The sequence below is a fragment of the Pimephales promelas genome, chromosome 1 (assembly GCF_988280905.1).
Source record: "Pimephales promelas chromosome 1, fPimPro1.hap1.1, whole genome shotgun sequence".
In the NCBI taxonomy this organism is placed as follows: domain Eukaryota; kingdom Metazoa; phylum Chordata; class Actinopteri; order Cypriniformes; family Leuciscidae; genus Pimephales; species Pimephales promelas.
The window spans coordinates 4,487,197-4,514,477 of NC_142769.1; the positions used below are offsets into that span (position 1 = coordinate 4,487,197).

At 36.8% G+C, this 27,281-nt stretch overlaps 1 protein-coding gene across 3 annotated transcripts in view; it reads left to right on the top strand.

The window, feature by feature from the left end:
- The first annotated feature begins 912 nt into the window (after positions 1-912).
- The window catches only part of bmal1b (basic helix-loop-helix ARNT like 1b), an 84,705-nt gene continuing 58,336 nt past the window's right edge, over positions 913-27,281 (top strand). The window contains exons 1-16 of one of the 3 annotated variants that reach the window (XM_089118698.1): positions 913-1,032; positions 13,638-13,702; positions 14,072-14,219; positions 14,526-14,546; positions 14,861-14,929; positions 18,543-18,581; positions 19,425-19,451; positions 19,573-19,730; positions 20,179-20,258; positions 20,337-20,429; positions 20,522-20,639; positions 22,455-22,634; positions 22,730-22,976; positions 25,564-25,670; positions 25,750-25,900; positions 25,978-26,066. In XM_089118698.1, coding sequence (XP_088974824.1) covers positions 14,080-14,219; positions 14,526-14,546; positions 14,861-14,929; positions 18,543-18,581; positions 19,425-19,451; positions 19,573-19,730; positions 20,179-20,258; positions 20,337-20,429; positions 20,522-20,639; positions 22,455-22,634; positions 22,730-22,976; positions 25,564-25,670; positions 25,750-25,900; positions 25,978-26,066 — 1,519 coding nt within the window. In that variant the 5' untranslated portion in view covers positions 913-1,032; positions 13,638-13,702; positions 14,072-14,079. The remainder of the gene's footprint in view (positions 1,033-13,637; positions 13,703-14,071; positions 14,220-14,525; positions 14,547-14,860; positions 14,930-18,542; positions 18,582-19,424; positions 19,452-19,572; positions 19,731-20,178; positions 20,259-20,336; positions 20,430-20,521; positions 20,640-22,454; positions 22,635-22,729; positions 22,977-25,563; positions 25,671-25,749; positions 25,901-25,977; positions 26,067-27,281) is intronic. The other 2 variants (XM_039690851.2, XM_039690853.2) reach the window with 2 other exon arrangements.

Consider the following 27,281-nt stretch of genomic DNA (forward strand, 5'->3'; position numbering starts at 1 on the left):
CCGTCGTCATTCTCTGTACAAACTGAAACCATTCATAAAGTGGATTCATATTACCACTGCTGTGTTTTGGCGCTCTCTAGTGGTTAACATGTGTAAATGATCGTTTGTGCTGCTGTAAATCAAGAGTGAGCTTTATGTGCGCCAGAGCAACATAACCTATGATGTCTTATAAAATGTTATCCAAAATAATAAATGTTAACATAAACATTAACTTAATCTTATTTACTTGAATGTCATACATTTAGTCGTATACTCAAAGAGTTCAGATGATGTTGTTGTTATTATTATTATTATTATTATGTAATTGTTGGCAACATTGTTTTTAATGAGGAGTATAATTATGCTAACACCGCATTAATAAAATATAGCATAGGTGTATAGTGCGTGGACTTAATATATAAGGAATAGCCATACAAAATACTAGTTTTTGTTATCAGCCATTTGCATTAGCAAATAACAGCTACAAACACATCGCTGGGGACAAACCAGAAGACGTCATTGGGAACAAATAGGCTATTTTTCGGTTTTATATTAAAATATGATATACTTAAAAACATGTTTTAAAGCAAAAGTTAGTTCTAGCGTTTCATTCAAGTCACTAAACACATGAGGGACTAAAGGCATTTTACTGGAATGACCTAAATGTAAGTTAACGATAACCGTACAACTCTTTACTAAGAGTCCTTAGTGTTTGATTAACATAATTACACAAATAATTAGCCTACATGACGTACTGTAGCGTACCGTTGTGGAATCCACCACTAGCACTTCGTTTGCTGTTGTTATAAAGCCGCAATATTTTGACGAATTTCTATTGGCTACGCTGTGTCCCCGCATTTTCTCATTGGCTATTAGATGCGTCTGTCTTTTTCTGATTGGACAAAGGTGTCAGCGGTTCATCTGCACTGAGACGCCATTGGCTCAATAAGTAGGTTAGTGGTCCGCTAGTTATTAGATTGAGAGGAAAGTAGGTCATAGCGAATAATGCTGATACTGTCCACATTCGCTTGATAGCTTTCCTGCCTTCTTAATGTAAGTAAGACTATGTCTTTTGTCATGTTTGACCTCTAAACGTGCTAAACTGTAACGTTATGCTGTTTATATGCAAATATTGCTGTAACGTTAACTTACGTCTTTATTAATTCGCTAGTCTCCACGAGGTGCTTTAATTTTTTTTAACATCTCGACCGGTTATGCAGCAGTATCATTTTAAAATGTATTATCTCGGTCACGGCTCATAAAAATGTATGTGTTCATGTGTTAGTAGTACTACAGAAACCTAACTTACATTTGCTTCTCTAACTCATGTCAGATTATATAAGGTCAGTAAGAAGTGAACGAACGTGTTAATTACGCATCACTACACACGAATGTGTCATATTTCTGATGAATACATCTTGGTTTAAGCCTCATGCAAGTCTTTGGATAGATAAATACATTACGTGCACGTGCTTTCGTTGTACTGCGTGTCACGAGCGCTTGCTCTTACCCCTCTGTATGCGCGAGGACACTTTAAACTCTCGTGCACTTTTCCTAAGGTAACGTTAAACACAGAAGCTGTATCCCGAATCCCTATTAGCTGACTACTGGTGGCTACATAGGCAACATTTGATAGTGTTATTGGAGCTTGCAGCATCATTTTTCATCATTCAGCAGCATCCCTTTGAGCTTCAGGTGCGTGCAGATGTTTTGGGCATCATCATAACATTTTACCTCTTCTACTTTGTACCGCAGTTTTGGGGATTATTAGACATCACGGTCAGGAATGAGTGTTTTTTAGGGAGCTCTTTTGGGAATTAGTGTATGGAAGCTTGCCCCACAGGATTAAAAAAATAATAGTTGTGACTTATCTAAATAACTTATCACAATTCTGAGTTTAGCTGGCAAGTCTGATATTTACGAGATATGAACCAGAAAGTGTGAGAAAACAAGTCAAACGTGTGAAACTGAAAGGAAAAAGTCACAGTTGTGTGAGATAAAAAGTTGCAATAATTGAATTCCGTAGTGAAAAAAAGCTTCCATTTTTTTATATTTCACTGTTCTGACTATTTTCCCCGCAATTCCGAGTTTAAATCTCACAATTATGAGAAGAAAAATCAGACTTGCGAGTAATAAACTTGTAATTGTAAGAAATTAACTCTTTATTGCATAATTTAAACGTTCTATTGTGAGAATTATCTTAGAATTATGAGTTATAAAGTCCCAATTGCGAGATATAAAATTGAAATTTTGAGAAAAAATTCAGAATTCTGATATAGTATAAACTTGCAATTCTGAGAAAAAAACAAATCTGAATTCTGAGATATAAACTTGCAATTGCAAGAAATATTCTATGGCGGAAACAAGCTTCCATATCAATGTGTAACATCATCATACTTGTGTATTTATAGATCACATTTGTTTATTTACACATCATACTTACATTCAACATTTTGAGCACTGTTTTCATTTCATTTCAAACATTTTTTCTTTTGTCAAATCAACTTAAATAATTTATGTACTTCATATAACATAATATTTTGAGTTTCTGATGATTAAATCAATCTCCTTCATTGTATTAACACAATTTTTCCATTTTTTAAGGTTATTAAAAAAAGTTATTAAGTTACTTAATTTTTTTTAAGTTAACAATATATTTTTTTTTAACTTACAGTGTAGGGATGTGCAGTTTTTGGTAACAAAGATACTTACAAAGGATGGTTTTAAGAGGTGCATGTTGCATAATTGAATTTTGGAACTGTTAATTCATCCTTTAAGGAGTAGTTCACTTTTAAAAAATCTTTTGCTGATAACTTACTCACCCCCATGTCATCCAAGATATTCATGCCATTCTTTCTTCAGTCAAAAAGAAATTAAGGTTTTTGATGAAAACATTCCAGGATTTTTATAATGGACTTCAATGGGAACCAAACGGTTGAAGGTCCAAAAGAGAGTTTCAGTGCAAACTGCAAACTGTTCAAACAATACCAGACGATGAATAAGGGTCTTATCAAGCGAAATGATCACTCATTTAAAAAAAGAAAAACAAAGTTTAAGTTTTATAAGCTCAAATGCTCGCCTTGCTCTGTTTTGTGATGCGCGTTTGTGACTTTCCTGTTCAAACTTGTTTATCAAAATGAACGAATCTTTTTTCTTGTCATTTGGTTCATTCAACGAACGAATGATTTAATGACTTAGTTTGTTTCAAGATGTTTCTCGACAATTATTTGTGGAGTTTCATGCAAGACAGCATCACTAAACATCCCTCATGTAGGCACCATATGTGCGTGCAGCTGTTTTTTCTTTCTTTCACTGATGTTTGGGGAGCACATCACAGTCAAGAATGATTTTAGGCAGATGTTCTGGGATCAGTGTTTATTCAGCAAATGTTGGCTGAATATAATCTTAGCTGTAGCTGTGTTCAACATTTTTGAGCTTGTACGGTAAGGCATGTGCAGTTTTTGGGAGCAAAGATACTAACAAAGTATGCATTTTTTTTATACATTTAGTATTTTTGAGCATAATAAACACAACACATGCAGTATTTTTGAAACATCATTGGTATGGTATTTATTTAGGTATCATATTGCATACAGCTGGTTTATGGAAATCATAGATGTGTGTGCTCAACATTTTTGGCATAATAAGGGCTGCAATTCTTGGACATCATGTGCACAGGTATTATTTTTGAGGCCAAAATGATGCATTTTAGGCAAACTACAGTGTTTTGTAGTAACTTCATCTGCACATTATTGTGCTTGTGTTGTAAAATGTTTGTTCGATTTTTAAGGACTTTTCTTGTTTCTGTACAATAAACAATTCGGAGTCACGATTTATATTAGGTGTACTTGCATAAAAAATAATTATTAGGTAGTATAGTGTTCATGTTGTATCACTAAACACTTACGGGTAAGGTTAGGGACAGGTTTGGTTGAATGGGAAGGGTTAAGGTGTAACGCAACAGTCAACAGTGTGATTAAATGTAAATCCAGAAATTAATTACAGTTGTAATTACATGCAGGCATTTTTTGGTTTCACTTTATTTTACAGCACTGACGTACTTATTTAAGAAAGTACTAGGTGATATAAGGCAACTATATGGGTTAAGGTTAGGTTCAGGGTCAGAATCATTATTGCAATTACTATAATGAGTACATATTATGTAGGCTAGATGCAGAACAGGAAATAAAGTGATACTGATCATTTTTAAATATGAGTACAATGTAAATTGTAAACATGTATGTACACAATGAGTGCATTGTAGCAAATGAAATGTACTTTGTACATAGTAGTTAAATAGCCTACACTTAATATAAAGTGGGACCGAACTTTGCCACTTGATTACAAATCCTAAGCAAATCTCTACAGTTCAATCACAAGCAGTTTTTATTTTACTGTAAGATGTTTCTCATCAGCTCTGTTATGGTAAGACATGAGCTGTTGGGCTCATGTACTTACCTCCAAACTTACATTGAAGAGTGTGTAGGACATCTGTTTAAAACTGTTTTGTGTGCATGTGAACGTGTGTGTTTGCATTGTATGAGTTAGTGTGCTGATGTAGATTGTGTTACAAGGAACTAACTGATAAAACATAATATAAAACATGTTTCCAGAAAAGAAAATGTGATTTTTTGTTGGAAATATATGGACTCAATTCAGGGCAGACATGTAGGAGGTAAAAACTAAGCTGCTGCATGGATAATGATTATCTGGGAAAAGCCTTTGTGAACTCTGCTTTCAAATTGTGGCAGTTTGTACAGTGATCTGTGCCTGTCAAATTTATGTCCAAATGGTATGGCACTATAAAGTAATGCCATGGTATTATTATGGGACATATCTAAAAACATTGGTGGTATATTACTACAAATTCACGTTGAGCTTTGCAATCAAATTGCCTTCTGTGTGAATGTATGCAAGCTAGAGCCAGAATGCTGGAAAAGACCATGTCATGAGGTGCAGCATGTGCACAATGCTGCGTAGGGATGGGCAAACGGACTACACGAGTACTGTATAACGTTGTATTTATTAGCAGCGTACGTGCTAGCGTATCAACAACCGTTATGAGAACCGAAATCATAACCTAAAACATTATAAAACGAACGGTCTAACTAGTATAACCTCACACTCACAGTAAGGTTAGAAGTAAAAAAAGATGTGCTTGTTGATCTTTGCGGGGTTTAGCTGACTGAGGACGTCCACACAGTTTAATCCAAAGACGACACTTGTCACTGTCAGGATTTGACTTCGGTTTTGGGAAGGGGAAAAAACGGACACCCCCCTCCAACCTCTCTGGGAAATGCGTATCTGTGTTGCAAATGCCCGAGGCACAACATTTAACCATATTTTGGATAAAACTTCGACGTAATAGCCTGCCGAGACCAAAAATATGAGACGCCTGTGTTGAAAGTCAATGGAGCGCTGTGAAAAAGTGTCGGACCTCTGTGGGAGCTGGTTCTTGGCTGGGCTGTGATTGGTCAATCTACATTCTAGGGCGTGGCTTAGCCAAATGTGAATTGCAGTGGAAACGCGGCTTAAGGAGACGGCCCGTGCCATTAACCACTCCACGGCATCTATGGTGGCTATGGAGAGACACCAATGGCTGAACCTCTCTGGTATCAAGGAGAAAGACAAGTCTTTGCCCCTTGATGCCCTGCTGTCATCTTCTAGCCCCTTCGGCGATGCTGTGAGCAGTGTCGTCGAGAGATTTCATGAAGCAAAGATACAGGCGGCAGGATTCCAGAGGTTCATAACTCGTCGAGATCAGTCCAATGGGGCTGCTGCCAAAATGTTTCCCGAACAGGCATCAATAGAAAGAGAGTGTTGCGTCTCAAGCCCCCAATCAATGATCCTGGGAGTCGAAGCAGCACTCTCACCAGAAGCTTAAGCAGAAGACGGATCTGAGGAACGTCATTTACATTACATTTATTCATTTAACTGATGCTTTTATCCAAAGCGACTTACAATTGTTATGTCAGAGGTCCCACGCCTCTTGAGCAACTATGGGTTAAGTGTCTTGCTCAGGGACACATTGGTGTCTCACTGTGGATTTGAACCCTGGTCTCTCACACCAAAGGCATGTGTCCTATCCACTGCGCCATCACCACCCCACGACGCCATCATCACCCCACCACCACCACCAAAAAGGTCCTGATGTGATGAGCAGGCCTCTCAGGGCACCCCCACCCGTGAGAGAGCGAATTACACCCGCACCTTTCATAGCCGGACATTCTGGTCACTCCGAGGTGACGCAGCACCAATCAATATTGGTATAGTTGCACACGTGCTTCAGACAGAGTCACGCTGAAGGCTTCCCCCATGCAGCATCTCGTTCCCCTCTCTCAGGGAACCATGGTTAAATGCGTAACCTGAGATGTTTTCTCTAAAACAGTCAGGAAATTCCTGAGGGGGTGCTTCGGGTTTAGGGTAAAGGCTGAATCCCAATTCTCTGTCTTACCCCTTCCCCTTCGTCTTACCCCAGCCCTTGTCCCTCGAAACCGAGTGGTAAGCGCTAGTGCAAACATACCCCTATGAAATGAGACACCACTCGGTTACGTCATCTTGCATCGTCCTTAACTGGCGTCTGTGTCACCCGGGGCAACAAGTGTTGATCACAAACTTCTCGAAACTTTTAAGATGCCGTCAAAATGTCCGGGATTGGGCTTTTGCTTTCCGTCTTCACTATTCATTACTAGGGTTGGGTATCGAGAATCGAGTATCGATTGGAACCGAGACTAACTTTTCGTTTTTCCCGGAATCGTTCAAAAGTTAACATTTCGATTCCTAGTTTTGATATTCACAGTCCGCCGAGCGGAAGAAGAAACCGCTGAACAACACCAACGAAGAAACGTCTACCGGAAGTGTTGGTATAACCACGCGAGTCGAACATGAGTACCTTACGTCGGCGATCCAAAGTGTGGCTTCACTTTTCTAAAAATAACGAAATCTCGGCAAAATGCAAAATTTGTGACAAAAGGAGTATTTTTACACAAGGAGTATTTCCTTCAGAAAGACCGTTGGTTAGCAAGGTTAGCTACATTTTTTTGACCCTGCCTCTTAAAAGAATCGGAATCGAGAATCGTTAGGAACCGGAATCGAAACAAGGAATCGGAATCGGAATCAGAATCGTTCAAATTCAAACGATACCCAACCCTATTCATTACGTTCACATGCACAAGGTGTTGTTTCAATCGGACTGAAATTATTCATTTAAATCGGTGATTCTGAATGTATTGTTGATCTAATATTCCCGTGTTTTCGTCTCAGTCGGGATCCGTTTGAAGCTGAATGCATCATCTGAGAAGCTGATCACGTACGTGTCGGTGTCAAATAATGTACACATAATGAATGGCGACTGTAGAAAGCAAAAGGTGAATCCCGGCCATTTTGGGTGATCCTGAAATGTGGGACTGATTGTGCAAATCAGCAATGTAACGTTAGCATAGCCTAGCGTAGCAAAGTAGCGATTTTTAAAAACTTTAAAAACGTTTCAATAAACAACATAGTTGCAAATATATATGTACATAATTGTGTAGAGCACAAAACAAGACGGTCAATTTTTTTTTATCAATCATTTAAGCGAAAAAACTTGTGCATTTCTTACCCCTTGGTTTCAAGTAAGCTCACGAAAATTCTTGGTCTTAAGGGGTATATACCCCTTCACCTTACCCCTACCTCTAGATCAAAATGAGAATTGGGATAGCCCTTCCTCTCACGTGAACGCGCAAAACTAAGGGGTAGGGGTAAGACAGAGAATTGGGATTCAGCCTAAGTCTCAAGCTCGAGCCCTCCATCAAGGACAGCAAGCAAAATATGTTTTATATCCTCTAAAATTCAAAGATTATACAAATATGTGAACTTGTGAATTTCAAGTATTTTTTAAATAAGATAAGATCATGAGAAACATCAGTTCACTTGTGTCTAATGTTTGAGTCGTAGTGCACAGTGATGGTACATCTTAGTGAAGGTGAGGGATATGCAGTGAAAAGTATCTTTCCCCTTGATTTCCACTGAGTAATCGCATTCAGCTTCAGTAATCAGCCTGATTCTTTATTATTTGCAAGGCGGTGTGCTGACCCAGAATACACCATGGCAGCTGTTTGATGGTGTTGACTCTGCGCAGGTAAAGTCAGTGCATCTGGTGGTACAGTTAAGCAGCTTGCAGTGTGGGAGCCTCTGTCCTCCCATGATCCTCGGCTAACAGTACATCCATCTGCTGATCACAACAGCTTATACTGCCAATGACCCATTATACAGCAGTTTGGTGGATTTTCATACGCTCTTTCTTTTTGTTTTCCCCTCCCTCCATCCATCTATGGCCTGTGCTCTCTCAGGTCCAGTGCCCGTTTTGTATATTTCAGCAGAAGCCAACACTGTGAGGAAACAATTGTTCTCTGAAGTATATTGGAGAATATGTGGAATTAATGCCTCAATATTTAATTCCACCCAAAAGTCTGTCACTATTCTGGGAATATTCAAATGAAATGACCCATCATTGATCAGCTCTACCAAACTTGATTGTCTTTTTTTTCCATGAATAAACAAACACTGTTAAGTTGTCTAGATTGATATTGTGAAGCAGCTTTGATACAATCTGGATTGTGAAAAGCGCTATATAAATATATTTGACTTGACTTGACTCACCCTGAAGTCATTGGATGATTTGTGAATGATTAAGGAGTTAAATGTCAGTGTTCCTCATGCAAAGCTGTTGCATGACATCAGATGAATTGAAATAGAGCACACAAGTTGTATGGTACTTTTTTGGTCATTTTGTAGTGAATGTAATGGAAAGGTGCCTAGGTCACATTTTGGATCAGAAACATAAAAATAAAGACCATAATCAACAATCACCCCTTTAAATGTAAGGAAAAAGAGCAGTTTGATCATTCAACTAAAATTCTCTGTATCTGTTCAACAAAAGACAATCGTTTGGGTGATTAAAAATGATGACTGAATTAGAATAAATGTAATTACTTAATTAGTCATTTTCTTCATGAAAAAAAAAACATAATCAACACAAAGATCTTTTCATGTCTAATAAGGATAATAACATTCTGTTAGTGAACAGACTTACTCAAGTGACCTACTTTGGCTGCCTCTTTTGTGTAGGCCTTTCCTCCTGATATTCACACGCACAGCCTTTGGTTTCCTCTCGGTTTATGTAACCCACATTTTTTTGATATGATCTAGTGGTTGATTTACAATCAAAGATAGTTTGACTCGTCTGTTTTTCAGACTGCTTTAAAAAAAAAAATATATATATATATATATATATATATATTATTAATTTATATATTATTATATAATATATATATATAAAATATTATATATATTATATATATTATTGGGATAAAAGCGGGTAAAGGGGACATGGTGATGAAAAAAAATGAGATGGGAGTAAAAATTATATATTTTAATGCTTTTGTATTCTCAAAACTTTTGTGTTTCCCTGAGAACTCAAAGTTTCTCAGGGGAACAAAATAGTTTTGCGAGAGAATGCAAATGTTTAGCAAGCAAACCCAACGTTTCCCACTTTTCAACACTTTTGAGAGAGCTGCAAATGCAAAAGGACAGTTACAGCACACCCTTCATTCTCTGCAAGCAGCTCCTTACAGTTCCTGACTGAAATGTCAGCGAAGCTCATGATGTGTAAATGTAGAGAGTTCATCAAGGTCAGTCTCCAGTGCTACTTATACTGTAGTTGGCACCCATATACTGTATATTTGTCACATTATCAGTGTACTTGTCTGTAAGTTCAACATAGCAAATTACTAGCGTGAATAGAAGCAGGTGTCAGTCTGACTGACCTATAACTCTAAAGAGAACAGCTAATGATTGTCCAAGTACATAATCGAATATGGGCCTCTGGTGGCGTGTGGAGATAAGGGTGTTACATAGCAGGTTTAATTGGTGTCATGGCACCATGGATCTGTCAGGTCACCTGGATCAAGTGTCAGTGGGAAATAAATAGGTCAAAGATAATGATGAAGTCAAAGACAATAAGAGTCTTAGAAGAGTCACGGCCTACGTTTACAGGCAACCAAATAATCCGTTAATAATCGGGTTGACGGCTTAATTGGACTGAAACACCTCAATCCGAATTAAAATTCGATTGGATTGGAAGGGGTGGTTTAGGCCTCGTCCGCACTACCGCGTTTTCGTTTAAAAACGGAGAATTAAAACGAATACGATCTCCGTCCACACCAGCGTTTTATCCGCGTATTACAAATGATCCCTGTCCACATTAAAACGACTGAAAACGCGAATCACGTGACCATTCACCAACACTGGGCATGCACGTGCCGGTGTAAACAGTGGTTGGTGAATCAGGGAAGGATACGTCATGACTGAAAACACCCAATCATAGAGCCAAGTGTCAGCCCCTGTGTCAGCGTTTCTGAAGTCCTTCGTTTTGTCTCGTCCACACTAAAACGCCCTCCGGAGTTTCAAAACGAAAAACGGAGCTGCAGCGTTTCTAAACTTCTCCATTTTAGGTCTTCGTTTTTCCCGTTTTAGTCTGGACGGAAGGTGCAAACGTAGCAAAAAAATTCCTTATTCCTTAAGGAATCCGATTGGCCTTATGCCTTTTCTAATCCGATTGGTTTAGCACATCTGAAAGTTTGTATGTGATGTAATGATGTAGAAATTGCGCGACGACGTATGACGCAGTTGTAGTTGTTGAATCGGCTTTTCTCCTAGCTCTCATTATCTGTGAAGTGGAGCAAGACATCGTCCCACCGGTCCTTCTTTCATACTCTCATTCACCGGTTTCTGGTTTTGGCCATTTTTACAGCTTGATAAATATAAGCACAACGGTTCATATGCTCGTAATAGATAAATAATAAGTCTGCTGTTTAAAACAAAGAAAGCAGCAGAATACTGTAGACAGCAGGAAACTCAATATTCGTCAGCGTGCGGTGGGTATCAAAAAATCAATTCAGATTTGAAGCTTGTGACGTATAAATGCGCACATCAACCTGATCACTTGAATTAGCATTCATGTAAAAACTACCTTCAGATTCATCCATCGCAATAAATGAATTCTGACTGAAACTAAAAGCCAATGAGACGTTATAAAATGTCTTGTTTAGAGATGTTTCCTTAAAACAATTTACATCGTAATGAAAAGCTACGCAAACCTCAGATGAGTTTATATTATATATAAATGTAGTAGAGCCAGACCGATATATCGGCCAGCCGATAATATCGGCTGATATTAGGCATTTTCCAAAATATCGGTATCGGCAGTTATAATGGCCATCTCTCCTTGGCCTGTTATATTGAAAATGTATGTTTTACAATTTGCAGTATAATGTTATCTATTGCTAAATTATGGCTCATCATAGACTAGCTAACCACAAAGCTAGCTAATGCCACTATCATCAGTGGAAGACCGCAAACGTTAACATTAATGAGCTTGGAAACCACAATGAACTTTTTCTGCCTAAATAAAGTAATGATTACTGTATTTATAAGTAGCATATCTCTAGTTACAGTCCCTGCATTGTAAAATGTAAGTTATACTTGCGAGGAGTGAACATTTAGACATAGAGAAAAAGTATCAAACATATCTTGTGCAGAAAAGTTAGCTTTTCTTTTACACGTGTGTGAAATCCAACAATATTTAATAAAAAAAAAAATATCGGCCGATATATCGGCATATCGGAATTTAAAACACAAAAACATTTGTATCGGTCGGGCTCTAAAATGTAGTACTTTACTGTAGTAGTTACTGTATGTCAAAAAATTGCTGTATTGCTTATGAGGTTTACCTGAGTAAGCATTGTTTCTCGCATTGCTATTAACATGGACTCTTTCTGAAGTTATACTAATGTGACTGCCTCAAGAAGAAAGTTTAGATGTGATCTGCACTCTTCTCCTGTGAAAGGGAGAAGGATATCAAGAAGGAGATCAGGCATCCACATTACATCTGACTATATTTCACCATCCATTCAATTCTGAATGTCTTCACAAAGCTAAGCTAAGTTTTACCTTTTATGCTCGTTGCTCAAAGCTATCAGGTTATTGGCAACTTGCTTAAGTCTATCTGGATATATCGGTAACACGATTTCCATTGTTATCTGCACCATGTTGCGAACACACTGTATTAAGCTTATCCGTGTATCAGCATCGTGCTTGTTCTTTAAAGGGTAACTAAACACTAAACTAACTTTTTTTAGTTAATGATCTGTAAGAATGGATCTTTATTAATACCAGTCATTGATTCGAGTAACTTTTTTGACATTTGTTTATAAAGTGTTCTATTTCTACAATATATGGTGTAAAAACGTCTTAGTGCTGCCCTCTTCAGGTTGAACGGTGGCTACTGCAGTTGAATTTTCCTATTGGATGTTCCGCGCTTCGTGACGTACGCAGGTTTCAGCTCACCACGCGAGTATAAAAACCATCTTTGTGTCCTCAAAACCACTGTAGGGAGTCAGGAGTTGGAATTGTGAGTATTGAAAACGATCAAGATAGAGAGTTTTAGCATCTATTTGGTCCCCTCTATCTCTGCTGGGGTCAGCCCACTTTTTCAGCATTTTCAAATATTGCCAGTGGGTGGAGTCAGGCTCTGAAAAGGTTTAGTTACCCTTTAAGCTTATAGCATAACTCATGGAATTCGACTTGTTGCTTTAGACTTTCCTGGTTCTTAGAGATGCACCGATTACATTTTTCTAGGCCGATTCCGATTTTCATTGAGTTTGACCTGCAGATACCGATTTTAGCCGATTCCGATTTTATTTTTCTAACCACTTTTTTATTTTCAATAACACAAATATTTATTTTCTACATATATATTTTATAAAACACCATATACTTTTACTCAAACTTAATAATAAAAACAGTCTCGAGCAGTCGAACCACGAACGCCGAGCCAAGTTCTGGCTCGTTCACATCTCACCAGCGCACTTGGTTCGCCGTCTGTGGTTCCACTGCTCAAAACTGTTTTCCAAAGATGGCTCCTTTATAAAATATCTTCTTATTAAACGGTCTGTACACTTACAAAGTTCTCAATACTTTGGTTTGCATGTAGGGAGCCTGCTTATGCTACAGTCAGTGTTAATGTTGGCCTATTTTGAGCCTTGTTAGTGGTATTAGCTAGTGATTTTTATTTTCATTACTCTATGCTCCATATACTAGCGTTATAAGCTAAACAGGTTTTAGAGATAAAACTCTTTACATTCGATAATCATGAAAACAAATCTCAGAGAACGGTTGACCATGTACCGATGTGTTATTAGATCAAAGGTTCATTTTGCGCCGAAGTTCTCCTTTAAATGGGTACATTTTCTTTTCAGACATAGCCTACTCCAGTTCTTGTTAAAACAAACAACATGCAAATTCTGTGCATTTTGGGCACTTAAAAAAAAAAAAAAAAAAAAAAAAAAAATTTTATCAAAAGTGTGCTTTCCCAAGTCTCCCAGAAGTTCAAGTGTCTGCATCAAATATGATACAGTAAAGTAGACTTTTACTTGGATTATTTCCAGGTTTAAAAAGAATACAATAACGTATTTTCACTGTTTTCCTCTGACTTTTGGACACTCAGAAGCTGCTGTCTGCTCAGTTACATCATCCATACCCCTCTCTTGTGTCCACGTTATGAAATGTTTGGGTGGAGATTAGCTATCACTCTTTACTACAACTCTGTTCTCTTGCAGAGGAGGATCGCATCCGACAGCCTTGGGAAATGGTGAAGGAAGAGCAGCCCTCGTCTATCTCTGTGGTGAGTTTAAGGAACATTACCTTCGTATTTCTAATTTCTGCTCCTTTAAATAATGAAAATCAGATTTAAGGGATTATTTGTATTAGGTCTTTAATTATCATATAAAAAACGTCCTGGTTTCACAGACAGGGTTTAGATTAAACCAGGATTAGGCCTTAGTTCAATTAGGGCATTTAAGTAGCTTTCTGGATTACTTGAGACAAAACAAAAACAAGCTGCTTTCACATGCATTTTAGTTCAGGACTAGGTTAAGTCTCATCTGTGAAACCAAGGGTAATGTTTGTGAAATTGCAGATGTCTTTCAATATGGTTTTCACAATTACAGAACACAAGAAACAAAGGGGTTACATTTATGTTTGTGTTTTGCAGATAATCTAATGGCAGACCAAAGAATGGACATCTCCTCCACAATGAATGAGTTCATGTCTCCCAGTTCCACTGACCTGATCAGCGGCTCCATGGGAACGCCAGGCATGGACTATAGCCGCAAGAGGAAGGGCAGCATCACTGACTATCAGTAAGAGCGGTTCCTAACAGATCCTCTAACTCTGTTTTATGATGAGATATACAGTAAGACCCAATGTTTAGTTCGTTCAGGGCATTCAACTTTAAAATATGGTAAAAAGCAGCTAACATTTTGCGCCAGAAATCTTGTTTTGGCATTAAAAACTGCTGTCAGGATTTACTAAATACATGGACAAATACATGGCGTGGACAAAGAAAGTTTTACAGATTTGAAACATGAGGGAGTAAATGATGACAATGTTCATTTTTGGGTGGACTATTCTTTTAATATGATTGTCATTTTTTTTTCTTTTCACAGAATCGATGGTTTTTCTTTTGAGTGAGTATCAAAACATCCAAATGATTTTCATTTTACAATAGTATAAAATGTGAATAAGAATGTTTATTTTATTCCTTTACAAAAAGCTACCTAAATAACCACGGTGCATGGCCAGTATAAAACATTACCATGAAATATAACATGCTATCATCACTGAAACATCACTAAACCATGGTACTGTCAGAGTACCTTTTTGCAAATGTTTGTGCCTCTCTTTGAGAACAGGCACATCATTCCTCTAATTAAATAAAGAAATAAAATTGTATCAACTCACCCGTTTGATTTTGAGAACAATACCAATTTTATCCTCTTAGATCTGAGGCTTCATGGATGAGATTCCTCATCCCAAACTCACAGCTCACACAATACCCTGAGAGTGAACGGTCAGTGAGTATGGATGAAGAGATGCTAACTAGTCAAGCTGTCCAGTCTGTACTTATTTTAAGACAAATGTATTCCAGTACCTTTGATATCCAAATTCTCGCTTCACCCAGAGAGATGAGAGATTTTTCATGGGTAAAAATTGTGACCATGTTAACTATGTGTGTAGTCCGGTTCTCTTGGTTCTTTTGGTCCGGACCATTAAAAAAAAGATTATACGTTTAGTCCTGGTTCACTTGCTCTTCACCCTGCCATTTTTAACACTGAGCATTAAAGTAACACTATGTAGTTTTTCAACCTTCATAATATATTTCCAAGACACTTGTGACGGTACATTGACTTACAATAGGTTAAACGATACGTCTGCCATAGCCTGATGTGGTCTGTATGGCTTTTACTTGCAATATGTAACTTCAGGTTTCGGGTAGTAACCGAAGCAAAAAAAGAACTACAAAATCCGACTGCTTTACGGCATACGTCACTTCACCCACCACTTCCTCAAATTGTCCATTGTTCATAGATATATACAGTAGATGTCGCTTTGGCTACGGCAGTTCAATGGAAGGAATGCGTCAATACACTGATTTCACGCAGCCGCCAATTTGAAATCGCTCCGGTGGGAAGAAAACCGGAAGTGTCACTTTTAATCATAGGAGAGTCGCAAGTTTGATGGCGTATTGTTGTTTTAATGTAGAAATTAGTTATTTTAAAAATGAACATACATTTCTTGCATACTTTAGATTATATCCAGTGAAATTCATTTATAAATAAAATAATTTTATATATATATATATATATATATATATATATGAAGAGTTCAGATGCAAAAGCCTCTAAGTGCCATTTGAAATTTTCTTCTAAAATGATCATTTTTATCAAGCTTATATATTTAAGTTCAGTAATTTCACTTAAATGGCAATGAAGATTACCTATTAATTGCCATTTAAGTGAAATTACTGAACTTAAATATACAAGCTTGATAAAAATGACCATTCTAGAAGAAAATTTGAAATGGCATTTAGAGGCTTTTGCATCTGAACTCTTCATATATATATATATATATATATATATATATATATATATATATTTCAGAACGTAAAAAAAGAAGCAGGAACAAACTATATACATATCCTATATTGGATATTACCATCCAATAGTGTAAATTGCGGCAGCAGCTTCAGGTTGGTAGTCTAAGGCATTGTTTTCTATTTGTACTTCCGAGGTTTTTCCCACCGGAGCCTCGCTTTCGATTTGAAAATGGTGGCTGCGTGAAATCAGCGTATAGAGCCACCATCATGGTACAGTGGAGCCCCTCTTTAATGCATAAGCGTCAATGTAGGCAAAGGTCTAACGGAAATAAAATCTCCATAAATTGTCATGAATGCGATTTTCTAGTTGTTTTGGTTCGTTCCAATGGTCAGACATGTATTTATATGGAAGAGGATTAGGGCCAAGCAATAACAAAAAAATAAAACCATCCCGATCAAAGCCATTATAATGGAAGATTAAACTCGTTAAATTTCGAGAAAAAAAATGTCGAAATACAATCTTGAGAATAAACTCATTAAATATCGAGAATAAAGTCGTGTTTTGAGAAAAAACTTGTTAAGTTTCGAGAAAAAAATTGTTAAATTTCGAGAAAATTTTTTAAATGCAATCTTGAGAAAAAACTAATTAAATACCGTGAATAAAGTCAATGTGTTTCAAGAAAAAACTCGTCAAATTTCGAGAAAAAAATTGAAACTCAATCTTGAGAATAAACTTATTAAATATTGAAAATAAATTTTGAGAAAAAAAGTCAAAATTCAATCTTAAGAATAAACTCATAAAATTTCGAGAATAAAGTCACTGTGTTTCGAGAAAAAACTCATTAAATTTCCAGGATAAAGTTGTGTTTCGAGAAAAAAACTCGTTAAATTTCAAGAATAAAGTCGTTGTGTTTCGAAAAAAAAGCCGTAATGAAATGTGGCAGCAAAGCAAAGGTTTTTAGAAAGTAACCATCGAGACAGTTTCTCGAAACATGACTTTATTCTTGATATTTAATGAGTTTATTCTCTACATTGTATTTCAACTTTTTTCTCGAAATTTAACGAGTTTTTTCTCGAAACACAACAACTTTATTCTCGATATTCAATGAGTTTATTCTTAAGATTTTATTTTGACTTTTTTTCTCGAAATTTAACGAGTTTAATCTTGCATTATAATGAATTAATATAATTGCATTATTATAGCTTGGCCCTAATCCTCTTCCATATATTTGTCCTTGAGTCCAAAGAGAATTTTTTTTTTTTTTCTAGGAAACATTCCTGAACTAGGAAACATTCTTCCTAGTTCAGATTTCGTTCTGGTGAACATCCATGGCGAAACTTCATTACAAACACATTAAAAACTTGAATTTCACCACAGGCCAGGGACTGATAAAATGTTTGTGCTGTTACCTCATTTGCATGAATTGTTTTTGTTAATCAGGTGCTCAAACTACGCAACAGCGTGTGCACTTAAACAACACTATTAGCACAATTCATTTTTAGTGGTAAGAATCATCCTTTTAATAACTGTTTCAGTGTCTAAATATCATGCAAAATAGCAGTTATTTTATGCAGATGAGAGTTTGATGTATGTTTTTTTAAAAATAACATGTAATGCAGAGTTTTCCAGCGAAGGGTTTGTAAACAACAAGAGGTTTTATTTGAATAAAACTGGCATGTACTTATAAAGAGTATGAAATTTGAATTGTTTGCAAACAAGAACAGAAGCATTATATTTATTGATGCAGTATGTGGCTTAAAATCATAGGCATTACTTTAAGTAAATAATTGAGGTCATGGGGGTTCAGGTAACTAAAAAGTTACTTAACCAACAGAAAAAAAAAAAAATTGCAGTAGATGTTATCACAGTGTCAAGCCCTCAGGTAAAGAGCGTGTAATGTTTCTCATTCTGGTCAGTTATGAAACCAGCCGTTATGAAACATCCAAGCTGGAGTTGATGGTGTGCGAAATGGCAGTTATATCATATCAAGTCATAGTATATTGTTTCTGGTACCATCCTTGTAATGACATTTCATGATGGGAAATAAATAAGATATGCCCATAACCAAATCGTTTATGAGCTATATTGACAATTAACAAGTAAGTGAAAAACGACTTAGTTTTAAAGATTACTTTTCAGAAATATTAGGTTTTGAGTAGGGCTGTCAAACGATTAATCGCGATTAATCGCATCCAAAATAAACGTTTGTGTTTACATAATATAAGTGGGTGCACTGTGTATAATTATTTTGTATATACACACACATGCATGTATATTTAAGAAAAAAAAAATATTTATATATAAAATATTTATATTTATATAAATCTAGATACATGAAAATATTTCTTAAATATATACAAGCATGTGTGTGTGTGTATTTATATATATAAAATAATTATACACAGTGCACCCACATATATTATGTAAACACAAACTTTTACTTTGGATAAAAGTTTGACAGCCTTTTTTGTCCTTTAAACTAAATATAAACATGTGAATTTCATGCATTTTTAATCCAAAGTACTTTATATTGGTTGACTCCTGAACTATTTAAGCTAATGTATTTGTTTACTGTTTATTTTTTAGGGACAGTATGGATGCAGACAATGACAAACAACTTGAAAGGTATGCTGAATTATTGATCAAGATATATATCTCATAGGCCATCTAGAGTTTGATAGATCCTTTACATGTAATCTGCAAGCAATCACTTCATTTGCTGCATGGCCAAAGGTGGAGTGTGTGTAAGGCTGGGCAAAGCTTTGCTTTCCCCCTGGCCACAAACTTGAGACTAGCGTGGACTTTCCTCCCTCAAACCAATGCCTGCTGCTGCCTCGGACTGCTTTTAGAGGGAAATGCTGCTCATAACTTCTGGTCTACGATCAGTTTTCTTCATAATAATAGCAGTGCAGCAGATAAAGTCTGCCAAGACAAAATACATTAACATTGCAATCGCGTGAAAGCTATTTCAAGAGTTGTCATGATTGAATCATAATATACCTGCATATATATATATATATATATATATATATATCGCGATTAATTGCATCCAAAATAAACGTTTGTGTTTACATAATATATGTGGGTTCACTGTGTATAATTATTTTATATATATAAATACACACACATGCTTGTATATATTTAATAAATATTTTCATGTATATACTATATATAGATTTATATATAATTTATATTATATAAATATAAATATTTTATATAATAATATATTTTTTCTTAAATATACATGCATGTGTGTGTATTTTTATATATAAAAAATAATTATACACAGTGAACCCACATATATTATATAAACACAAACTTTTATTTTGGATGCGATTAATTACGATTAATCGTTTGACAGCCCTAATATATATATATATATATATATATGGTTCATCTGTGAGTGGTGTTATATTTAGCTTACATGATTGATTCATTTCCCAGATTAAATATTTTTTCTCTCAACAGGGTCGATCTGCAGATTAAGAATGCAAGGTGCTGTAAATCAGAACATTTCTGTATTTTTTTTTTTATTATTATCATTAAAACCTGTTGTAGATCATATGCCATTTTTTTTCCAATTGTAACATTGGTTTGGACTCTTGGTTGTCAACAGGGAGGCTCACAGTCAGATAGAGAAGAGACGCAGAGACAAGATGAACAGCTTTATTGATGAGCTGGCTTCATTAGTGCCTACCTGCAATGCCATGTCCCGCAAACTGGATAAACTCACTGTGCTGCGCATGGCGGTCCAGCATATGAAAACACTTCGAGGTGAGGTTCACACTGTCATTCCCATTGAGCCATTATGGCCCGGCTGGGACTTTAAATGTAATCTGAATTCTAGACATGTGCATTCAAGTAGATTTGTAGCCAAGTACAGTAACATAAAAGTGATTTCAAAAGTTAAATATAAGTTAACAAGAAAGAGTATGACATTGACATTTATGTTTTATTCACAAACATTATCACCAATAATGGTTTCAAAACAAACCGAGTGAAAAGAGCATTAAATGGGTATGCAACATTGTTTTGCAATGTAAAATAACTTCATTATATGATGTGTTTTATTATATCTCACATAAATATTCACATAAATACTATAAAGGAAGAATACAAAGTTTGTCTACCCAAATGTTTTGCAATTGAACGCAAGTGTCTCAAACTCTTACAAGTACTAATCGATTACTCATATATGCTTATTTTCTACTGTATTTCTAAGGTGCTGCAAACCCTTATACTGAAGCTAACTACAAGCCAGCCTTTTTATCAGACGATGAGCTGAAGCACTTAATATTAAGGGTAGGTGACCTAAAGTAATGTGTCTTTTTGTGTTATACTGAGTGATAATCCTTGGCTGTGATTCACTCTGGGTCTCAGGCTGCTGATGGTTTTCTATTCGTTGTGGGCTGTGATCGGGGAAAGATCCTTTTTGTGTCAGAGTCCGTCTACAAAATTCTAAATTACAGTCAGGTAAGGCCTACTAATGCTTCAAAACATCCATGAAATGACTCATAAGTCAGCGTGTGACTCATATTGCCTGCTGCTCTCTCCCCATCTTACAGAATGACCTGATTGGCCAGAGTTTGTTTGATTATTTGCATCCAAAAGACATCGCAAAAGTCAAAGAGCAGCTCTCGTCATCTGACACAGCACCACGGGAGAGACTCATTGATGCTAAAAGTAAGTAAATGCCTTAAATACAGCATTATGCAAGCAAACAGTAAACTCGAGGACTTTTTAAAATCAGAACACTAGCCAGCATACATTTTTCGGCATCATAGATATTGCTGACTTTGCAAATGGTTACACACACACACACACACTCAAGTTACTACACAGCACTGGTTTCTGATTATTTGGGTAGCTTCTGACTACCAAAGTTGAGTAGTGTATTCCAGCGTTTAAAGGACAAGTTCGGTATTTTACACTTAAAGCCCTGTTTTACGATTATTTCTGATTAAATAGAATGGTTAAAGGAGTAGTTCACTTTAAAAAAAAAAAAAAAAACTTGTGCTGATAATTTACTCACCCCCATGTCATCCAAGATGTCCACATCTTTCTTTCTTCAGTCGAAAAGATATTAAGGTTTTTGATGAAAACATTCCAGGATTTTTCTCCATATAATGGACTTGGGAACGAAACGGTTCAAGGTCCAAATGAGAGTTTCAGTGCAGCTTTAAAGAGCTTTAAATGACAACAGACGATGAATAAGGGTCTTATCTAGGACCCTTCGAGTCATGACTCGAAAAAAGATTTGTTCATTTTAATGAACGAGTTCAAACAGGGAAGTCACGAACGCTCATCACAGAACAGAGCAGGCGAGCATTTGTGCTTATAAAACTTAAACTTTTTTATTTATTTTTTAAATGAGCGATCGTTTCGCTAGATAAGACCCTTATTCATCGTCTGGTGTCATTTAAAGCCCTTTGAAGCTGCACTGAAACTCTCATTTGGACATTGAACCGTTTGGTTCCCATTGAAGTCCATTATATGGAGAAAAATCCTGGAATGTTTTCATCAAAAACCTTAATTTCTTTTCGACTGAAGAAAGAAAGACATGGACATCTTGGATGACATGGGGGTGAGTAAATTATCAGCAAAAGTTTTTTTTTAAAAGTGAACTACTCCTTTAAAGGGATAGTTCACCAAAAAAATGAAAATTCTGTCAGTATTTACTCTCCCTCATCTTGTTCCAACCCCGTAAGACCTTCGTTCATCTTCGGGACACAAATTAAGATATTTTTGATGAAATCTGAGAGCTGTCTCACAGAGCTGGCTTCTTGAGGGATTGAAACTTGCCGGCCTCAAAGTTATTAAAGACATCGTTAAAATAGTTCAAGTGACTACAGGGGCTCAATCTTATCTTTATCAAACGACGAGAACACTTTTTGTGCGAAAAAACAAACAAACAAAAATAACGACTTTATTTCAACCATTCATTTCCTTCTCTTTGGGTGATCTGTTGTTGTACGTCACACGCATCACGCACATGACCAGCGCCGGCGAATAGTGAGCCTACGTGTGACGTTAAACTGACTCGAGGCCCAAAGAGAAGGAAATTAATGGTTGAAATGAAGTCGTTATTTACGTTTGTTTTTTGCGTACAAAAAGTGTTCTCGTCACTTAAAAAAGTTAAGATTGAGCCACTGTTTGTCACTTGGACTATTTTAACGATGTCTTTAATAACTTTTCGAGGCCGGTAAGTTTCAATCCCTCAAGAAGCCTATGGACTAGAATGGAGTGACAAAGCTCTCAGATTCCATCTTAAATATCTTAATTTGTGTTGCGAAGATGAACGAAGGTCTTACGGGGTTGGAACAACATGAGAGTGAGTAAATACTGACAGAATTTTCATTTTTGGGTGAACTAACCCTTTAAGATTGAAATTTGGAAAAAATTCTATCTTAACCGTTCTATTTCATCAGAAATGATCTTAAAACAGGGCTTTAAGTGTAAAATACCGAACTTGTCCTTTAACGACATACATTTCACCAGTTTTACCAGTTTTTAAAATGATCTTCTCAGCCGGGCTGCGAGTCAGGACAGACATTGCCCCTAGCCCCTCCAGATTGTGCTCAGGGTCCAGACGCTCCTTCTTCTGCAGAATGAAGTGCAACAGGTCCCACGTGAAAATGGAGGAAAAAGATTTCCCCTCGACTTGCTCCAAAAAGAATGGTGAATCAGTGCTTTCATTTACTATTGTTGAATATTGTTAAATATCCAAAGACAACGATTCCTCATCATAACTTTTGCTTTTGTTCTCCATGTAGCCGATCGCAAGAGCTTCTGCACCATCCACAGCACTGGCTATCTCAAGAGCTGGCCGCCCATAAAGATGGGGATAGATGAAGACAATGAGCCTGATAATGAAGGCTGTAATCTCAGCTGCTTAGTAGCCATTGGCCGATTACATCCTCATATTGTCCCCCAACCTATGAATGGAGACATCCGGGTGAAGCCGACAGAGTATGTCTCGCGCCATGCCATTGATGGGAAGTTTGTTTTTGTGGACCAAAGGCAAGTACTGGGTGTCCGAACATGAAATATGGTTGCAGTGTAAAGGTTCAAAAAATCGAAAATTCGCAAGCAAAATCCAAATTTGTGCAATGAAGAATTTTGCCTGATGGACTTCCAGTGGCGAAAAAATTGCCATATGCGAATGTCGCATCAGTAAACAGTAGTGCTGTCAAACGATTAAAATATTTAATCGCGATTAATTGCATTAATGTCATAGTTAACTCGCGATTAATCGCACATTTTTATCTATTCTAAATGTATTTTGATTTCTTTTTGTTACATTATTTTAATGCTCTTATCAACATGGAAAAGTGGATCGGCTTGTTTAGAGCAAATGTTTTTTTTTTATTATTATTATTGAATATAGCATTGGAATAGTGTTCAATTTCACACTAACATATATAAATAATCTCTCACACAATGTAACACTGTCTATCAACAAAAGGGTGAAAGAAATACTGACGAGGTCCTGATTTTGACGAGGGGGCGGAGAATTCGCATCATCTGTGTGTGTGTGTGTGTGTGTTTGCTTGGCCATCATCATGTTTCAGATTGGGCGTGCTGCGATGATGATCGCTCAGTTCACAATGACAATACACACAGATCACTTTGGTCTTGTCAATGGGACAATTTGGCAACTTTTTAAAAGTAAACTTTCCTTATTGGCATCCATTTCGGCGTCTCGCGCTCGTCATCCACTCAAAACGTAACGTTACTATTTGGCCGGCTCGCAAGCCGAAACGAGTGTGTGCGGCACGAAACGTCCTCACGTTGCGATCTGAAACCCATTTATTTCAATGGCTTGCGCCACGCAAGGACGTTTTGTTGTTTCTTCGACCAAAGTGTAAGCGGATCTAGCTAGAGCGGAAACAAAACAACAGGCACGCCGCAAACACACGTTTTGAGTGGATGACGAGCGCGAGACGCCGAAATGGATCAGGACGCATGCCGTGTCCTGTTGCAAAAGCATGTGAAAAAACTACAAAGTTTGCTAGGGAAAAAAAACGTTAATCGTGCGATAAAAAAATAACACCGTTAAAATGGGTTTGCGTTAACGCCGTTAATAACGCGTTAAACTGACAGCCCTAGTAAAAAGTTGGGTGAACTTTTGCAGCGCCAACCAATATAGAAAGCCTCTTGGTATGGCAGTGAAGGTAGAAACTACGGCATTACCATAGGCGTAATTTGCGGGTGGGACGGGTGAGACATGTCCCCATCACTTTTTGCCAGGGTCGATATTGTCCCCACCATAGACCAAACTTGGGTCTCCAGTCAACAAAGTTTAAATCCCGACTGGCTAGCGCACTTCCCATAATGTATTAAGTCAGTAGACGGAGAGAAGACGGTCTTTTGTGGCTGTTTGAACACATTTGATCACGTGAGCATTTACACTACGAAAACAAAAACTCCTAATGTGTTTTCCACTACCCCTGGAAGTGGTTAAAAGTGAACAAGCTGAAAAAGCCTGTTTACACCTGTATTTAACATCATCCACTTGCGATCCGATCGACCAAAAACGCACCAGGGCCTATGTTTAAGCAAACTATGAGGTAAACGGATTATTGGTTGGGAGATGTTTGTTTTGTCTACTGATGGATAAACTGATTTGTGACCGTATGACCAATCCTGATGTTAGCGTGACAGTTTTGTTTTTTGTTTTTTTGAGCACAATGCGGATCAATATCCAAATATAGAAATGGATAAATGACCCAGGTCATGACCTGGCTAGAGGACGAAATGTAGGACAACAGAACAGTTTTCCTTTTGTCAACTGTATGTCAACTGCACTCGTGGAGTCTAAAGGCGCAGGCATACTTAATTTTCTGCAAACGTTGATTGCTTTTAAACTTTTGCTGATAATTTACTCACCCCCATGTCACCCAAGATGTCCACGTCTTTCTTTCTTCAGTCGAAAAGAAATTAAGGTTTTTGATGAAAACATTCCAGAATTTTCCTCCTTATAATGGACTTCAATGGGAACCAAACGGTTCAAGGTCCAAATGAGAGTTTCAGTGCAGCTTCAAATGGCTTTAAACGACACCAGTTGATTAATAAGGGTCTTATCAAGCGAAACGATCGGTCATTTAAAAAATAAATAAAAAAAGTTTAAGTTTTACAAGCACAAATGTGTTTGTGACTCTCCTGTTCATTAAAAAGAAACAAATCTTTATTCGAGTCACTAACATTTTTGAAATCGCTGATCGTTTCGCTAGATAAGACCCTTATTCATCGTCTGGTGTCGTTTAAAGCCCTTTGAAGCTACACTGAAACTCTCATTTGGACCTTGAACCGTTTGGTTCCCATTGAAGTCCATTATATGGAGAAAAATCCTGTAATATTTTCATCAAAAACCTTAATTTCTTTTCGACTGAAGAAAGAAAGACATGGACATCTTGGATGACACGGGGGTGAGTAAATTATCAGCACAAGTTTTTTTTTTTTAAAGTGAACTACACCTTTAAGAAAGTGCAGAATATTGTGGCGTAGAAACATGTTTGCATGATATTATTAGTACAATAGTGGCTTGCAAGAACTGTAAAAACACTCGTGCTCCTCTGTGTGTAAAAGATTTCCCTTTTCATTTCAGGGCCACGGCCATTCTTGCTTATCTACCTCAAGAGATGCTGGGCACGTCTTTCTATGAGTATTTCCATCAGGATGACATCGGACATCTTGCTGAATGCCATAGACAGGGTAACAATAGAGCGCTTTCCTGAGAGCAGTGTGACCAGACTCGTGTCATGATTTCTGATCTGTACGTCTCTGTTTGCAGTTCTGCAGATGAGAGAGAAGATCAACACTAACTGTTACAATTTCAAGATTAAAGATGGATCTTTTATAACTTTAAGAAGTCGATGGTTCAGTTTCATGAACCCTTGGACCAAAGAAGTAGAGTACATAGTCTCAACTAATACAGTTGTCTCGTAAGTAAACTAAATCTCCATGATATCAGTGTTCTCATGGTTTGATTTACTGACCTGAATGGGTGTGTGTTTTGAAGGGGAAGTTCACTTGAAGGAGCAGAGCCTCACTATCCTCAGCTCACTGCTTCCCCTCAGAGTATGGACAGTGTCCTTACAGCCGGTGACGGTAAGCGGATCTCATTTACACAGAAAATAAATGAGTGACTATTAAAGGAGTAGTTCACTTTAAAAAAAAACTTTTGCTGATAATTTACTCACCCCCATGTCATCCAAGATATCCATGTTTTTCTTTCTTCAGTCGAAAAGAAATTAAGGTTTTTGATGAAAACATTCCAGCATTTTTCTCCATATAATGGACTTCACTGGGAACCAAACGGTTCAAGGTCCAAAAGACAGTTTCAGTACAAACTGCAAACTGTTCAAAGGGCTTTAAACGATTCCAGACGATGAATTCGTTCATTTCGTTCGTTGAATGAACCAAATTACATTAAAAAAGATTTGTTCATTTCGTTCGTTGAATGAACCAAATGACACGAAGCTCATTTGAGCTTATAAAACTTCAACTTTGTTGTTGTTATTTCTTAAGTGAGCGATCGTTTCGCTTGATAAGACCCTTATTCATCGTCTGGAATCGTTTAAAGCCCTTTGAACTGTTTGCAGTTTGGACTGAAACTGTCATTTGGACCTTGAACAGTTTGGTTCCCATTGAAGCCCATTATATGGAGAAAAATCCTGGATTGTTTTCATCAAAACCTTAATTTCTTTTCGGCTGAAGAAAGAAAGACATGGACATCTTGGATGACATGGGGGTGAGTAAATTATCAGCACAAGTTTTTTCAAAAGTGAACTACTCCTTTAATGTACTCTAATTGAACTAATAAACTTAATCCGATAAACAGTTGTCTGTCATACATAAATGAAATAGGTAAAAAAAAAAAGCCTAGTTTATTAAGTATTATCATCGGTTTTATTTAAATAATCATATTTTCAAAATGCATTGCCTAGAATCAGAGAAACAATTTTATTTAATCAGTAAAATGATAAAATAAATCAAATCAAATCTTTGGAACAAGCAATATTCAATTAGTTAATATAAATGCATTTTTGCACTCAGGTCTAAGTCTCATGGCCCTCTATCAGAATCTAGAGTTTCAAGAAGATCAGAGAAACTCAAAATTTCATTTTTTTTTTCGGTGCGAAAAATAAGTTTCTACAATCTTCTTGAAACTCTGGATTCTGATAGCGGGCCATGAGACTTAGACCTGAGTGCAAAAATTGAGGCTCTAGACCCTTCTACAGCTGAGATATCAAAACTCAAAATCGATCAATATTGATCGTGTCAATATTGGGATTCTGATAACACCTGGTTTGGCCTATACAT